Source organism: Cariama cristata, unplaced genomic scaffold (genome assembly GCF_000690535.1).
Source record: "Cariama cristata isolate BGI_N322 unplaced genomic scaffold, ASM69053v1 scaffold10010, whole genome shotgun sequence".
Lineage (NCBI taxonomy): Eukaryota > Metazoa > Chordata > Aves > Cariamiformes > Cariamidae > Cariama > Cariama cristata.
In genome coordinates, this window is record NW_009595318.1 from 33,385 (window position 1) to 48,862 (window position 15,478).

At 42.2% G+C, this 15,478-nt stretch overlaps 1 protein-coding gene across 1 annotated transcript in view; it reads left to right on the forward strand.

The window, feature by feature from the left end:
• Positions 1 to 256: 256 nt before the first annotated feature.
• SNTB1 (syntrophin, beta 1 (dystrophin-associated protein A1, 59kDa, basic component 1)) overlaps positions 257 to 15,478 on the forward strand; it is a gene marked incomplete at its 5' end in the record, with an annotated part of 54,889 nt that continues 39,667 nt past the window's right edge. Inside the window, one exon of the mRNA XM_009701645.1 lies at positions 257 to 473. Within this exon, the coding sequence (XP_009699947.1) occupies positions 257 to 473 (217 nt within the window). The remainder of the gene's footprint in view (positions 474 to 15,478) is intronic.

Here is a 15,478-nt window from a genome sequence, read left to right on the forward strand (position 1 = left end):
TAGACTAGCTATATGTTCTTATTTCGCCTATTCTGTTCTTTTCCCTCATTTTGCTTATTGCACCATACTGAGATTGGCAGCTGTCAGATCTCCATCTCCTTTATTTGCACAGCTTCTAATGCTGTGATGCTGGACGAGTAGAAATAACAAACAGTGCTGAGGGTTCATACCAGTTCAGAGAACTCACATGGGATGCAACTACTGAATATCCATTTATTTATTGCTTTCCTTTCTGTTTTTTTTTTCTTTTCCATAGTGAAATACATGAGAGAAGCAACTCCCTATGTGAAGAAAGGCTCCCCGGTTTCAGAAATTGGGTGGGAGACACCTCCACCCGAATCTCCCCGCTTGGGTTGCGCCTCTGCTGACCCCTTGTCGCAGCTTTCTCTCTCCATCCACAGAGACAAGAAGACAATACCGCTCAAGATGTGCTACGTGACGCGCAACATGACGGTGTCAGACCCCGAAAACAGGTGAGCAGGGGATTCACCTGGGGCTGGGATTTTGCCTTCGCGTTGAATTGTTGTTGACCTTTTCAGCATTGGGGTTGGTGAGCAGGAGCTGGTGCTGGGGTCTGGCCACACACAGCAACCCAGCAAGGGGCAAACGAGCCCTGGTTTGGGAAGGGTGGGTGGTGGTATCTGAGCCGCGTGCTGCTGGGTTCAGCTTTTGGGTTGTGCTAGATAAACTCTTCAGTGCGGTAATCCAACATTTTTATTAGAAATAGGATCTCAGGAGTTTGTTTTCATCCTGATTAAGTGTCTGCTTTTGAAGGAAAAGACACTGTACACACTAATTGGTTACATCTTCCGCACTGGCTTAATCTAATTCCACTAAATTGCATTTTCTTTTCATTTTTAATGACTATTATTTTAAGAATGGCCTGTTTTGTCCATTCAGTTCTGGGCATTAAAGTCAAGAATAGAAGAAGAGTTCCACTTACAAGGCATTAATGGGGAATTTCTGTGACTTCTTGTTTTTTTTCATAATGTTAAAAATAGGATGAGCTTTCACCGGCCCTTATTTATAACATATGTGGAACAGCTGCACACCAGCACAGTCTCTGATCCTGGCTGTAACAGCTGCTAATAAAAAAGGGACCAGTCAAGTCAGTAATACAGACTGATTCTTCCATCCAAATAATGGCCTTTTTGTTTTTCTGCAGTGTGCTGGCTTGCCCAGAAGCTGGGTGCAATGCGTTTGATTCTCAGCACTTAAGTACAGGCATAAATAAAAGTTACATTTTCATTTGCAGAGAGGAATGAGGAGAAGAGGGGAGAGCAGAAGGGGCTTTGGGGAAGATGGGTTTACTTTGCTTCTGCTCTTCATCTCACCGAGTGGTTACCACCATAGTCAGTGATAACTGACCACTACAGAAGTGCAGTTGTGAAACAGCAATTACCCTAGCAGTCTTTATCAAGTTTAAATCTACATGGTTATTGATATTGGCCACTTTTTTTCACATAAATCTGTATAGTTTAAGATGTTGAGGTTTCACAACTGTATCATGAGCCTGAGAGTTTGTTGTTCTCTCTGTCATGGAGTGTATTTTAAAAATACCCATGCATGTCATGTTGTTTGAATCAGCACAATGTAACGATGCTTTACACACATTGGCGTCATTCTTTCTGCATGTTTCCCTTTTTTTTTTTTTTTTGACTGTATTGTAGTTCTCAGCTTCTGTCACTCTCCTGGTCCTCAGTTTTGTTTGAAGGCTAGGAGGACTGATTCAGAGGGACACACTCTCACTGCTCATGATACTTCTGTGATGGAGCTGACTTCTTTGAAGTGTGCTACAAATGTGTGTGTTCTTAGGTGTTACTAGGAAGTAAGGCGTGGGAGAGTCATGTTGCTTATTATCATGATTTTAATTTCATGTTGCTGTCATTTCCTGTGGAAAAAATGACTTCTGATTTTTGCTGTAGTCCAACACAGTGCAGTGTACAGTCTAAGCTGGATTTTTCCATCCAAGCTCGCAGTACCTCACCATTGTGCTAGCTACAGTGTAATAGTAGTATCTCTTCCATTCACCTCTTTACCTTTTTCAGGGTTTTTTAACAATTCTGAATACTGGAACTGGTATTTCCCATTACAAGTACTATTACAATGCAGCGACCCTTTCCCACAGGAACGTATCCCAAGATAGTATCTGATTCCACAAAAGTAATTTTATCTTCATTCACAGCAGAGCCCAAACCATGTCCTTACATGCTTATGACACTTCTGTTTCATAACCCAGTGACCTGACACACATATATCTTATAACTGATGGCATCACTTTGCTGAATGGCTTTAGAAGAGCATTGCTGGCAGGTTGCCAAAGCATATGCTGACCATAAAGGGACTCCTTTGGACTATAGCTGAGCTAATGTTCATCTAACACCAAGCATGGACATAGAAAGCATAGGTTTTCCACTGCAGATATTTCTCCAGTGCAGGCTGGACATCATGTCATAGTGGGGTTGTGGGACCAGGCTGAACTGGTTAGATATTCAGCATGAGCAAATACCTGTGTTAAAGGACCCAGAAGGAAATACCTGCTTGTTGGCACTGAATCATCTCCAGGTCTTAAAAGATGGGGTGAAATGTGGGTTTAATGGGCAGGGAGGAAGTTACACATTTGATTTTTTTCACTAGAGCTGGTAGCCCTGCATAGGATTTCTGCTTCTCCTTGAAGACTGGCCCCAGTTGAGGGATTCCTGAGTCTGTGTCTACTCTCAGGTGGTTTGATGAGCCTGTTATTTCAGAGCAGGAGTGAAGTTTGGTGCTTTCAGAGCCAGCGGTTCTCAGATATCTCCTTTACCTGACCTGTTATGGGTTCACTCTGAAGGAGTGTTCTTCTCTGTTACCTGATTAAAAAAGCTGTAAGATAACAAGGAGAAGATCCTTAATACAAACCAATGCCAAACTTAGTGTGTAGGAATTTTTTTTTAATAGTACAAACATGGCAACAGCAGAAAAGATGCAGAACATCTTAGTGGCATCTATGTCATTCTCCTCTAGACACAGGGGCCATTGTTATATTTTAGACTGGAAGAAACTAGGTTAAAATAATTACTACTTAAATCTGTTGTTTTCATGCGGTTTTACTGTTAAGTGTCCTTCTTGGTGGCAGCATTAAAGGTTAATGTCAGGCCTCACAGAGGACCATCCCCTCCCAATGAAGGGACATGTAGGAATGGTCAGAGCTGGTAATACCAATAAGCAGTAAATCTTACTGCAGTATAAAAAGCCTTTCATCAGTTTCTGGTGGTGATACTATGGAATAGGAGAAGAAAAAAAAAGGAAAAAGGTATCTGCAATTTGTTCTGTCAGTGCTTTTAAAGTCCTGGGGCATAATACAAAGGTACCTCTGTACGCAGCACAGGAGACACGACATCGCCTGGAGGAATGAAGCCATGCTGCACAGACTGAAAATGTTTTCTCATCTGCTTTTGAAATCACCCTAAAATCTTGCTTGCACTTCATTCAGCCAAAGCCAGGAGGAGTGGACCTGATCCTGCCAGCACTTAGTGTGCACCGATCACGTTTTTCCAGTGGCAGGAGTCCAGAGCAGTGTGATCCTTACAAGGAACTTCAGCAGGGATCCAGTCTTAAGGATCGAGTTACTCTTTGGCAGGATTTGGCCCTCTGATGGAAAAGGTTTGCTTTGATTTTGAAGCTAGGAAAAATGAGCCAAGACAAATTCCCAGCAGCATGGTGCCAGCTGCCAGCTGCAGTCAGTGGCAGTGCCGCAGCAAGTACGGGTGCAGTTTGTAGACTTCACACCGAGGACATGTGGAGAAACAGATAAGGAACTTCCTTGTCTGTTGTCCATTTCAGAGTTGGACCAAGAATTACAATCAGAAAGGTAAAATTGAGCAGGTCCATTTTAAAGGTGGCAGAGGAACTGTCTGGTATCCATTCATTCTGGGCACTGCACACCGAACTTCATCTGGGAATTACTTTAGCTTCCTGGGATGACAGGGAGGTGCAAGGCAGACTGAGACCTGTTTACTCCAAAGGCAGCTATAGACTTAAGCTGCTTCATTACTTTGATTAATTTTTTTTTTTTTTTGGCATTGGGAAGTACTGATTCACTGAAAGAAGTGTTTGCAAGATTTATTGGAAAGCTGTTACTCCTCAAACTGGTTCCTTTTGCACACATGCTTTTTTAAAAAAAGAAATTCTTACATTATTTAGTAACATATCAGTAATGCACAGTAACAGAATTAGTGAGATTTAACATTTTGAATTGTAATTGGTGTGTAAGCATGTAATTTATGCAAGCATGAAATAGCCCTGTGTGATTCTGAAATCACATTTCAAAATCCTAAATATAAAACAAATTCTGGTGAATTTGCATGTATTTACTTTGTTACAATAAGGCATGAAAACAAAAGTTGAAGCCTCTTTATAATAAAAACTGAGTTTCAACCAGATTTAATAATGACATAGTAAAAACTAGTGCTTGTGCCAAAAAACTTAAGCCGTGAATACTGATAACAAACATAAGAATTTAGCAGAAGAGCGTGAAGATGAAATAAAAAGACAAACATCTTTAAGTAGAAGTCAAGGATCTGTGACACTAGTATAGGACAGCACTGCCCAAACGTTGACTTCCTGAATGTTCTTCTGATGCATTTTCAGCTGTGAGGCTGATTGATTATATAGGTGATGTCTGGAGTACTTGTAGAAACTCCATGCCTTTTCAGTAAAACACTACAAAAGATGACTGCATGTGGTTTGGGGCCTGCCAGCTTTCCCAGTTTCACTGCTGATCCAAAACACAACTGTTTTTCTTTAAAAGGACTACAAGACTTGACATGTTCAGACTGGACATTAGGAAGCATTTCTGTACTGAGAGGGTGGTCAAACACTGGAACAGGCTTCCTAGAGAGGTGGTTGATACCCCAAGCCTGTCACTGTTTAAGGAGCATTTGGGCAATGCTTGTAATAACATGCTTTAGTTTCTGGTCAGCCCTGAAGTGGTCAAACAGTTGGACTACATAATCGTAGGTCCCTTCCAACTGAAATAGTCTAGTCTAGTCTATTCTGTTCTATGAAGGAATGAAAGACATTTAGCTCCTGCACTTCTTCAAGGTCATGTTGTTATAATTTAAGGCCGACTGGAGGCGGTGGGAAGGCAAGCATTAGGCAGTGGAGAAGAGTCTGGACGTCTTGTTGATGAAAGTGTGGGCTGGCTCATGCCTCCACCCTGCCTGTTTCCTGCTTGGTAAACAGGACCAAACTTTGATGTTGCCAGGCAGGAGCAGTAACTGGTATATAAAGCAAAGGCTGGATTCTCCTTGAAGAGCAGGGTAGTTTAGGTGTGTGGCTTTGCAGCCAGGGTTTTTTCCCTGCTGATGAGGGAGCGGATCCCCTGATTCACGTACCTGGTGTGGGTCTCACAGAGGGCAGGGCAGTGCTGCGGAGAGTGACCACAGTACCAAGAATGAGTTGCAGCTGCTCTTGTAGAGCATAGGTCCCATTTATCTTGTTTTTTGCCTCTTGCCTCTTAAGAGGTAGTTTGATAACACTGGCCTCAGCCAACGACACTGGCTACTGGTAGAAGCACAGATGGGTTGAGGTACTGGGCAAAGGCTGAGTCCTGGACTCGGGACTAAGGAGATGATGGACCATTTCCAGCATCGTTCTGGCACCACTGCAACATGCTGGAGCTGTGTCCACCCTGGGTGGACGCCAGCAGTTCTGTGAGGCTTCCTGGGGAGGTGGAAATCTTCCCTTCCTATGGACAGTACAGATTTAGCAGGACTGGCATCTGGTTTAGGAAACTTGGGTCTTTTTTGTTACCATGTGTTGTAGGTGGGCAAATGAAAGAGAAAGGACTTATGTATGCATGGGGGATACAGCAAAGGTAAAGATACTATAATGGGTACATTACCAATATTAAAAAATCCCCCTCTGCACCTCCCCAAGAAATTTGTGCCTTGCTCCTTGTGCTGTTATTGAGCTGCTCTCTGGCTGTAGACAAAGTCTTTGTGCAATGGAGAGAACAGACTTAATTCGCAATGTTGTGAGCTACAGCTTGAGATCCCTGGATGAAAGGCATATAGCACTTAATTATCATTATTGGTACAGACATGTTTTACTATTTGAATATCAATAAGTCCTTTGAAGAAGTCATTGAGCCTGCTAGGGTCAAAGTCCTGATTTATATCAAGAATTTTTGTTACTGTTTTTTTTTTTCCTGGTGGGCTGTGTTTATTATCTGTTTAGATTACTGTTAAACTAGGGAAGAAATCAACAATTCAACATTAAAGTAATGCAACTTGAAAGGATGTAATTCAAATCCAGAAAAGAACAAAAATTACGATAATCAGGGTGAAACTCTGGTTGACTCTCCCCTCATCCTTAAACCACTCTGTTGTGCTATGCTATTGCAGTGTGTGTGATCTGTTACAGAAAGATGATCTACCACTGTGAAGCCCTTTACATTCTTGCTCACAAAGGGTTGTGAATTTAAGATCAAGGTGAATGTGGGTTTTTAACTCTATCTCCCAACTATTTTACTGTTATGGATCCAAATCCTCCTTGTCTGTAAAGTTGGATGTTTCTTGTTGTGTTCTTGTTTGCTTATAGCACTGTAACTGCTAATCTGCCTCCCAAACCTGCTCTTTACTGGACAGGATGAACAAGTAGGCAGCACTTGAGATTTATCTGCTGTTCTGTCTTTTCAAACTGAGAGAAGTTAGATGATTTAGCTAAAAAAGCATTTGCAGTGTCCCCTTCAATACCCTCAGGGTAGGAGAGGGAAGAAGTTGGGGTGTGGGGGAGAGGAGTGGAGTGGTGATATGGATGAATGACTGGGCGATGGGAAGGGCTTCCTCCTCCTCCTTCATACATTAACATGTACTCTGTAAGAGTTGCATAGCTGTGAGACCCTCCTTGGTAGCCAGAGTCAATGCATTCAGGGCTGGGGTTGTCAGATGAGAGACCTGTAAGATTGCATTTCTTCTCTTATAACAGAATTTTGGGGCTGTGCTGACAGTCCTCTATTGTGTACATCATCTGCTTTTTGGGCAGCTCTGCAATTGCTGGTGGATTTTGGAAGCTGCAATCATCTGTCTTGATAAAGGGCAGTTTTCCAACCCTGGAGGAGCTGGAGCTCGAGCTCTGAAGCCCCTGGGCAGAAAGGGTGAAATTTTTATTTTGTTTTTTCATTATTAGGAATAGTTTTTTTCCATCATTTTTTAAAATCCCCACCAGCCAAACAGGTCATCAGTTTTGCTCTGGGTCATATGAACTTATGTCTTACCCTCAGTTTCTCCTCAGCCTTCTTGCAAGGCAGCTGAGATCAGACACCTCTGTAGGACTGTCCCTTCTGTAGAGAGGAGCGTTCTGGTCTCTTTTGAGTCAAATCACCAGCTAAGGTTTTTGGAAGAAAAAAAACCCCACCAAACAATCCAAAGGCCATTTTCTGCTGAGCAACCTCAAGGGTATTCATTTGCACAAACACATCAACATCAACAAACTAGGTTGAACTTTGGACGTTCATTTACTCTATTCAAGTTTAATTTTTCTTCTGTTAAATCATGTTAAAATAGATTTCTAATGTCCTAAAGACCTGCTATAGTCTCTGGGCAACAGTCTGAGAAGTGAATTACTGAGGTAATGTGCCAAGATTTGAGTACACAGTGGAAACCTCTGAGTTTTCCTATAGGGTGTTTGAGATACCAGTGTAGAACTGGGTAGTTATGGTGTGTTGTGACTGACCTTCAATCTGTGCAGGTCCTGGTGAATCTGGGATTAGTCATGTCTCAGTTTTTTGAAAAACAAGTTGCATCTTTTCCCCTGACATAATGACATGGGGCTTTCTCCCCTCCCCATCCTTCTGGGCTGGACAGGCGAGCTCCTGGTGTCCTTCCCATCTCCGGCACAAATCGAATAGGAATGGGCAAAGCTTCTGTATGTGTTACTCAAAAAAAGTGTCTGTGCATGCATGCAGATATGTGAATGTGAATAAAACTTTGTGTCTGTGTGTGTCTCTGTGTGAACGGGACTGAATGTGACCTGACAGTCGTAAAATCACAGAATTGCAGAGTCACAGAATTGTCGGGATTGGAAAGGACCTTTGGAGATCATCTAGTCAAACCCTGCTGCCAAAGCAGATTCACCTAGAGAAAATACGTCACGGTGAGTGGGTGGCAAGGAAGGATGTGCGTGGTGTGGAGGTGGCAGTAACCGAGGCTGGCAGAATGCTTTCATCTGGATTTTTGATTAACAAACTTTTAAACAAAGTCTTTCTTTTCTGTGAAAATATTTAAATAATGAGTTAATGGAGAAAAAGAAGATACTTTGGTGGGGTTTTGTGTTGTATTTGGATTTTTTTTTTCAACCGCTGCTTCAGTTAGGGGAGTTTTGAAAAAGTCAAAGAATTTTGATTTTTCCACCCAGCTTCAACTGTAGAGGATTCAGCTGAGGAATAGGAATAAGAGCAAAGGAACTGGAAATTAATCAGGGGAGGGGGAACAAGAAGAAGAAACTGCCTTGAGAAATGAATGGACGGAAGGGAAGAGAACAAATTAAGAAAAGGTGATGGAGCAAGAAGCCAACCAAGAAGGCGAAGCAATGAACCAAGAGAGTAAAAACTGTGCAGACTTTACTTAGTGAACATTTTTGCAAAAAAGAGAAAAATCAAAGCACAGAAGAGATGGAGAAAGATAAATACTCCAAGAAATGTATCACAGAGTAAAGGGAAAGGAAGAGCACTGTGAGTGCTGCAGGGCAGGACAGAGGAGGGCAAACAGTTAATCATGTTTTATGTATGTCCGTATGTAAAGGTATGTAAGTGCTGACTTCCAAGCTGCCACTAAATAACGTTGGAGAGCAATTTTAACACCCCTGAGATATACCATAGAAAGAAAGTTGATATGCAGGGGTTTCAGTTTCCTGCCATGCTCCTTGTCCCTGCAGTCTTTGTGTTATGACTTGGAGCCAGTGACAACCTCGAGACCCTTTTTCCTACCTGGCTGTTGTCCTATGCTCAGTGCTGAGCTTCCCCTCTCTTATCAGCGGGTTGCAAATTGGATTTCAGTCTTACAGCTCTGATCTGGCCTGACCTACCGTTAATCAACAATCAGGATTTTCAGCTGGTATATTGGAAGCTGCTCCCACCTGCACCTTGTGTAGTAACTTGTATGGCAGCAAACTGCAAATGACAGCTGCAGCGTGAGCCTCAGGTGGTGGGCTGCCATCATAGGTGCCCCAGCTCAGTGTTGGTAGGTGCTGAGGCTGCACTTCAGTGATTAAGTTGTGCATGCAGATGTTGCAATTTTAATACCCTGTGGTCACTTCTAGCTTTCACATGCATTTCTGGAAATTCCTGTTTTCCTGTAGTAGGAAGCAGGGACAGTTACGCTGAAATCGTTACTTCTTCTCATCGCTTATATACAGCTTTTCCATCAATCTCTGAGTCTATTCAATGGGAAGATGAGTTTGCTGCCAGCAGTGAAAGTGCCCGAAGAGGTTGGCAGTATCGCCGGGAGGCTGGCTCCCGGGTGGTGCTCTCTCCCCAGCGCTTAGAGGCCAATAATTGATCCAGAGGGAATTTGTGGTTCTGTCATCATAGTTGTTGAACAATTTGGCTTCTGTTTTGCTTCGCTTGGCAACTAAGCAGTGATCCTGGGATTTCTTGACCATGGAAGCCAAAAAAGTAGTGTATAAAATAATGAGAGACTGAGACACATCCTGCCAGATGAAGTGGACCTCCTGTTTGTCTCTTCCAGCAAGACTTTCGCCCGTGACAATCTGCAAGACAGAGCTGGTCTATCAGCAACCCTGCCCTGAATTTGTCCCATTTCCCTATGAGTTTTCATCCATGCTTGTGGATCATGTCCCCTTCTTTCCCCTGGGTCCTGCTACATCATTGCCTAACAACAACAGCAACAGTGTTGTTCCTTCTCAGAAGACATCTAATTCTTCTCCAAGCCCATGATCTCTTATTTATGCAGCAGCATGAGACTCTCCACCCTCATCTCAATCTGAAGGGGTCATTTGCTACTATTATCAGCCGCAGTGCTCTTTGCTTAGCCCAGACGCAGCTCCAGCTGGAGGTTTACTTTGCTGCAGAAGGTGCTTTGAGGTTGGCTGTGGCTTTGCTAGAGGTGCAGCTTTTGTGGCCGAAACAATTTTTTTTTCCTAGCATTAATACACTTTCCCTCTTGCTGTGAAAGAGTTGCTTCAGGGAGCTGTGGTCAATGTGTTAACTGCACCAATCACAACATCTTCTGGTCTTAAAGTTTCAGGCAGCATCTGTTAAAGGTTAAATCAAGTTCCTACCATGCCTCTGAAATAATTATTTTTTTTTTTTTCGCAAGTAAAGGGCCCTACTGCCCCTTGAAACGGCATTTACGGCCATTGTTTGGTGCTGAATCCACTGTGAAGAAGGCTGGACTGTGTATTCCTGCTTTACCAATATTCAGCACTATTACAACCAGAATATAAAAGAAAAATTCAAGAAAGAAAAAGATAAGAGATCTTCTAGGCAATGCGGGTAAAGAGTTCTGCTCCTTAATATCCATAGACATTTAAAAACTATTAAATGACTTTTGTAGTTGTTCTAGGTAGAGAAGGCAGTGTGTGATGTGCTCTGCAGATTGCTCAGCATCGGCACACAGCGGTGTGAGCAAGTCCATTACAGAACCAAGTCTTTTCCTTACTTGCATGCTGCACAACTCTGCTGATATCCCTTTTATTAAAGCCCAGCTGGTGGCAAATAGAAATGAAATCAACTGTGACAGCTCATTAGTGGTATATACACCCTCTGTTTGGACATCAGTCTAGTCCAGCTCCCAAGAAAAGAATATCTACATCATTTTCACCACTGTAAGTTGAAAGTCAGCAAGTAACTGTTCAGACAGCAAGGGGACTGAGAGACTTTCACACAGAAAAAATTCCACTTGATTACCAAATAGCGCTCACTTGGTAAAATTGCTTTCACCTCCATTTAGGTGCATCAGATGAAAATGCTTCTTCAGTGTATGCTGGGGAATTTGTTGCAAGCCTAACAGTCTCTATATGGAATCTTTTCCTTGCAGACTAAACCCAAAGTTTCCATTGCTTAATTTTAATGTATTTTATTCCTGGTTCATCTCCTGATGCTGCATGTAGAATTGAAAAAGACCCTTAACAGGGTTTTTTAGTTATTTTATAACAAACCCTGCAACTATTTGAATGTAATTTCTGTGTTCCTCTAACTCACCCCTTATGCTGGAAAGGTTCCTCTGTTTGTACGCTCAGAAATCAACAAAATTACTTACTGTGGTTTCATGTGCAGACAATGATGGAGGAGACGGAATGAGCAGTTTGGCCCTTGATCCCTTTTAAAGTTTGCAGAGTCAGTGGCAGAGTGTTTTGTTCCTGGCTGTGCTGGTGCAAAATCAAAGTAACATGATGAACTTGAATAACTCTGGCTCCAGCTTATCATTAACTTCAAGGGATTTACTCCACACTTTAATCAGTCACTGAATGCATAGTCTGACCCAGGAAGAGGTGTAAAGTGTAAATCAGTCCCTGATTTGGCCCTGAGCCAACGCTGGTGGGAGAAGTGCTTTCAAGAGATTTGATGAAAGGTATTTCTTAGGTAATGAACACTCCTACAGAAAAAGGCCTTATCAAACATAGAATTAATATGGTCTATCAAACATTTGCTTTCAACTTCTTCTGATTCTCTGTAAAGTAATAACTCTGGATGATGAAGTGAGGGAGGGAGTTTTGGCCTCTTATGTGCAAGGTTCTGGCATTTGGAGGTGCCGGGTTTTGTGTCACCCCTGTGTTCTGCGGGTGGAGAATGGGATGCTGGAAACACTCCTCGGCTCAGTGGGACTCTTTGAGAAGGAAAGAGAAAATTACTCTTTTATTATGAGGTTTGCCAAATGATCTCTGAGAAAATGTGATATCATTCATATGCATTGCCAAGCTGGAGAGATGCCGCGCATCTTGGCAGCCATCTAGAGCTAACATATAATTCCTTTGGGTTGGTATGGGCTTTATCAGAAACAGCTCCATATGCAGTATTTACATAACTGTGGTGGAGTGTGAGAATAAACACAGCTGTGGCATTGCCCTAAATATTTCAAGTCAGTGGGGAATTAAGGGAACTTTATCACTGAACTGCAGATAAACAGAAGTCAGTAAGCGGTGGTCAGTTTAGCCAAGGAACAAATCAAAGCTACAATGGCTGGACTGCAGCACATTTAAGTGCTTTAGTGTTGGATTTTACTAAGGTTACTGGTATTTTTTTTGCTTTTCAAAAAATATGGAAATGCTATCAGTCAGCTGTTACACAAAAAGCGTCATCCAAATGGTGAATCAAAGCAGCATAGGCTGAAAGGCAGAAAAGGGGAGAGTTTATAGGGAAGCGCTTTCAGCATCTGATTGCAGTCAGAGCCCATGGGTTTGTGGGAAAATTTTAAGTTTCTTTTAGTATCTCCATCCCAACTGACTGTGGAGACAGGAGTCCTGGACCTTTAGTGGAAATCTGCAAGCCCAGTTTCCTAAGGATAGTTTAGTGCTCAGATCTTGTAGCAATAGGCACTAGCAGAGTTCAAGCAGTTGAGGATTTAGACTTTTGTCCTCAAGGTATGGATAAAAAAGGTGCCCTACCTAGCAGCTTGCACAAGAACGATACTTGCAGACGTATTCTTCAGGCTGGACCAGTGCCATGCATAAAAGGATTCAGTTTCAGGGCTGTCAAAGCAACATTTATTCCCATTTTGAACTCACTTTTCAGAAGTGTAGCATGTATTCTCCAATCTTCCTGTCACTCAGCTTGGGGAACAAGGCAGACTTTACGCAGTTGTTAGTGCATCACCATCGAACTTTGATGACTGACAAGCAGTCCTCAAAATAGCCCCATTAGAAGTCACTGAGGGACAATATTTTAAGAGTATCTTTGCAAACATGGCTCTGTATCTCTATATATGTACTAGAATATAGACGTTGATATCACAGTAGAATGTGTATATATTACAATATGCATAGTTTAGGATCCCTTAAACAGAATTGTTAAGAGCTGTCTAAATGTTCATTATTTTAGGGGACAGAACTCTTGTACAAATACTTAAATAGCCGCCATCAAGGGAAATACACTTTGATGAAGGCCCAAGTAGCAAAATATGTGTTTGTATGTTAGTTCACTTTCTTTAAGTAAGAATTTAAGCATTTTCCAAATTGGAGGGAAGTGAATTGCCATGTGGAAGCTCTTTCAGCTCTAGATAATTGATTTTTAAACCAAAGCCTGCTACAACTCTAACTTAAAAAGAAATGCAAGTTGCAAAGTTCCTTTGCAACTGAAAAAGCAGCACATTCTTCTAAGTCTTTATAGTTCTTGTTCAGCACTTTGTTTACTGCACGATACACAGCAACTTTGGAGGCGGGAGTTCCCTTATAGAAACCACAGGCTTTGTAAAGAGCATTGTTTCACACAATCCATATGGTGCATTAACATTTTTCAAAACCAGCACAATACTACTGTGCTGTCCAAATAATTTTTGTCTTTAAAAGATATGTTAAAATGGGAGGTAGTGTGCAGAAAATCCCAAGTGCTGCTCCTGGCTTGTTCCCTGCCTTGTCTGAGTTATGCGCCTTTCCACTTTTTTGGTGGTGAAATGGGGATGCTCTCACTGGCCTCATTTGTAAAATGCTGTGAGATCTCCTGCCAAAAGGTGCTGTGTAAGTAATAAGCAATGTTTCACCGATTACCACAGTGTACTTTGAAAATCCAGGTCTGTATAGTTTCTTTCCATTGATAGCTGCCTACAAGAACAAGTTCAAACTCAAGTTCATTCGGCAGTGGGAGACCAGTGTTTCTGAAGGAAAGACAGACCAGGCTGTGGTAGCTGTGCATGATTGTGATGATCATTGGACACAAATGGCTGAATCTTAACCATCAGGGAGATGACTTTTTCTTGCAGTTCAGAAAAAATGAGTGTGATTGGGAACGTGCCTATCCACAAACATGGTTTTCTTATTCACCAGACCTGCATTATCTGACAAGGAATTTTTCTTTCGGTACCTGAAGTTGAATCCTCGGTGCCTTCTGGAGTGACTAAATAAGAGCCTTTATTTTCAGACAGTGCTGAGCTCCAGCAGCTTTACTAAGGAAACATGCATTATTGTGTTGGCTCAGCACTGTCTGAAAAATCAACCCACTTTTTAAGCTATCCAAACAGCGATTTAGGACCCTGAACAGTTCAGCTGCTGAGTTTGGAAAATCATGACCTTTTCTATCTTTAGAGCAGTGTCTATGTGAAGACCTCCCTTTCCCAAAATGGACAAACATGAGACCTGTGGTCCTTGCTCTCCGAGCCCCAGAGAACTGCACAGATCAAGTTGCCTTCTGTTCTGGATTCTGCACTGGTTTAACCAATTCATTAAAACCTCTTAATTGTTAGTTAAGCTCCAAGTTGCAGGATTTTGTAATTGGATAACAAATATGTGCATTACAGTACTGTTTTGAACCTCAACCTGAATAGGTTCCACTGTGAACTAATTGCTTTTCTGCTACAGAAAGGAGTCATTGTGTGTCCCAGAGACTGGGCAGCAATATGTAGGACAGAAGTACGCGCTTAGACTCAAATCCCAGGTTCAACTTGTGCGGGTAACGTTCAGCGGCAGTCACTGTACATGTATAATGGAAAAGCACAAATGTGACACAGAGTTCAGCGATGGGCAATGACCCAGGGTTGGTTTTACAATTGGTACATAAAGATAAACCAGACTATTACTTTGTGAGTTATTTAACAAATGTTCAAGTGAAAGTGGTCCACAAAGCTATAAACAGCACATGAAGTCCCACTGATAACTAATAACTTCACTGAGAACAGAGCTGAAATAGCTGCAGCTGCCTGTCAAAGTGTTTTTGTTGTTGTTTTTGTTGTTGTTAGCAAAGGTGATGGCATAGACCTCATAACCACGATGGACAGGATTCAGTTTCCTGAAAACTGTGTTCGTTTGTGCTTTTCAAACCACAGTGGTGGGGTGGAACCTCACAGCATGGTCTGGTAAGCATGGTTTTTTTGGAAAAAAAAAATATCTCTCCACAGGACTTTGGTAAACTGTAGAAGATGCCTGCCAGCAGCAAACATATGGTTGTGGTTAGCACTTCCCTGCTGCCACTGTTAGCAGGATCTAAATGGAGCATTGAGGATGTTGGTAACTCCCAGAGAAAGCCAATTGCGGTGGGCTTCTGGCTGATGCTTAGTGGTGTCACTAAAACCACACCACAATCCTAAGAAAACTCCTCCATTTGGGATGACAGTGGTTTTCATTTAGCTCTGTATGTGTAAAATAAACACATTTTGAAACTCTGGGTGTGCCGTGATATCCAGCTAAAGAAGGCAGAGGCTTATCCCTGGCTTCTTTACAGTCATCTCCCTTGCAGTTCTGAGCGGTTGCCATGCCGGTGAATGTTAACCAGTGAATGCTCCTCTTGCCTTTAAATATAAACTACTATTGACATGCTAGATGTGGGATT